Here is a 1,903-nt window from a genome sequence, read left to right as displayed (position 1 = left end):
ACAAGAACAATTTACAAAAACTTTATTTGAGACTATAAACTTAGGATTTTTGCAAAAATGACTCGAAACTCAAAATCAAACACAAAACTAACTTATGAATTTTTTGGAGTTTTCATTTGTCTTGTTTATCCCAAAGTATTAGATTACTCACGAAAATGCATTACTTTTTGTTTGTTATTTTTCTTCTAAAATGAACATTTTATTTTATCATCCTCATCTTCAAGTATTTACGATATTGTTTGTGCCATCAATGCACCAACCACCATGAACACAACCAAACTAAAGCTCTTAATGCACCTAAAAATCGATTTTCACTCTTCCTATATTATTTCTTAGGCACTAAACAACATCTCTTTCACTTTCTCTCTTTATACATCCAAAAAACCCAAGATTTCGATTCTAAACTTTTAAAGGTTCATAGAGCCATTCAAGCTCAAGATTCTTGGTCATTAACAAGTGGGTCGCTTTCGCGTTGAAATTCTGTGTGCTTGGAAAAGCTAAACAAGTTATCTCTTTGGTTGAATGTATGAAATCAATTTTTTCCAGATCTGTTTGCCAGAAAACTTCCGTATAAGTCTAGAAGATTTTTACATAAGTCTTCTGGTCAATGCATAAGTTAGTTTTGCAGTTGAATTTATGTTTGTTTCTTAGAGACGACTTCCTTGGAAGTCTTCCAACTTTTCTTTGTTAACAAAAAAATCTCGAAAATATCTGAGAAGACTTACGTGTAAGTCTTCTCGGATAAGCAAATTAGTTTTGCAATTGACTGAATTGTGTCAGAAATTTGACTTTTTCTAGAAGAGTTACATGGAAGTCTTCCACCAAAATACTTCCGGGAAAGTCTTCTCAACTATCGGTGAAAGTCTTCTCACCGTAAAAAATTTCTGGTTATAGTTTTCTCTGAGATCATAGGATAATATGCTTTCCACGAGCATAGGTTGTTCCAAAATATTTGGAGACGATGAAGCTGGAGATACCTTCATGTTTTTGCCAACCGCTCTTATCTTCCAAGATGGGGGCTGTTTCCTTTGAGCTTTGCTTGTGCCCATGTTCCCGGTGACTCGCACTTCCGAAAAAGGGCCAAGCTGAAAATCCGTCAGAACCACTGGGGCAGTGCAAATCGACAACATTGGACCAGAGGACTCTACTTCCTCATCACTCTTTTCATTACGTTGAATAAGAAGCATACTGTGAATCTGAGTTAACGCTCCTCCTTGATGCATATTAGAAGGATCATTGTAGGAAAAGACATGACCTTTCCCTTTATCTAACTCTTTTGTGATCTGACTACTTTTGTGATACGAGTCAGATGAACATAAGCTGCTGCCATGTTCTTTTCTATTCCTTGTTTGACTCATTCAATACGAGCCAATCTCTCAGTTTCATAAGAATGAGAAATGTATAACAAAGCCATCTTACGATCCTCATTAGTCAGTTCAGGAAAAAGTATTGGAAACCCCGGTGGACCATCTAATCTCTCAGTTAGCACCGGATAGCCATGTGGTAGTATTGGAGTTTCAATTGTCTTTAGCTCTTTGTTACCTCCTCTTCTAAGTAACGGACATTTCATCTTCTCATGAGTAAGCCTTAGACAATGGAAGCATCCCTTATGAATCTTCCCATATTCAAATTCAATTGTAACAGTCCCGCCTTTTATAGTGAGTTTCCGAGATGCTTTGGCCAGATTGTTAGTATTGAAAGTAACCAACGATCTTATGTAAAACTTGGTGTGGGACACTTGAGGATCATAGGCAATTTCCTCCACCTTACCCACTTCAGAAGCAAGATGATGCATAGTTTCAGCGGTAAAGAAATTGAACGGATTATGGCGTATGCGAATCCAAATCTCTATGTTTTGGAGGAAGTATTCCGGTGGGTTAGTTGTCCACCTTTCTAGAACCAT

General features: G+C 37.0%; 1 protein-coding gene across 1 annotated transcript; it reads right to left on the bottom strand.

Annotated features, from left to right (window-relative positions):
- Positions 1–1,354: 1,354 nt before the first annotated feature.
- LOC111209040 (uncharacterized protein At4g02000-like) lies at positions 1,355–1,903 on the bottom strand. Its single transcript, XM_022708766.1, has one exon. It carries the CDS (start codon positions 1,901–1,903, stop codon positions 1,355–1,357), a length of 549 nt encoding a protein of 182 aa, XP_022564487.1.

Source organism: Brassica napus, chromosome C8, assembly GCF_020379485.1.
Source record: "Brassica napus cultivar Da-Ae chromosome C8, Da-Ae, whole genome shotgun sequence".
NCBI lineage: Eukaryota > Viridiplantae > Streptophyta > Magnoliopsida > Brassicales > Brassicaceae > Brassica > Brassica napus.
The sequence above is the reverse complement of the archived record's forward strand: the minus strand, read 5'-3'. Positions and strand labels throughout refer to the sequence as shown.

Excerpts from the sequence above, each read along its gene's own strand:
- LOC111209040 (XM_022708766.1), bottom strand. The coding sequence starts at position 1,903 with ATGGTTCTAGAAAGGTGGACAACTAACCCACCGGAATACTTCCTCCAA.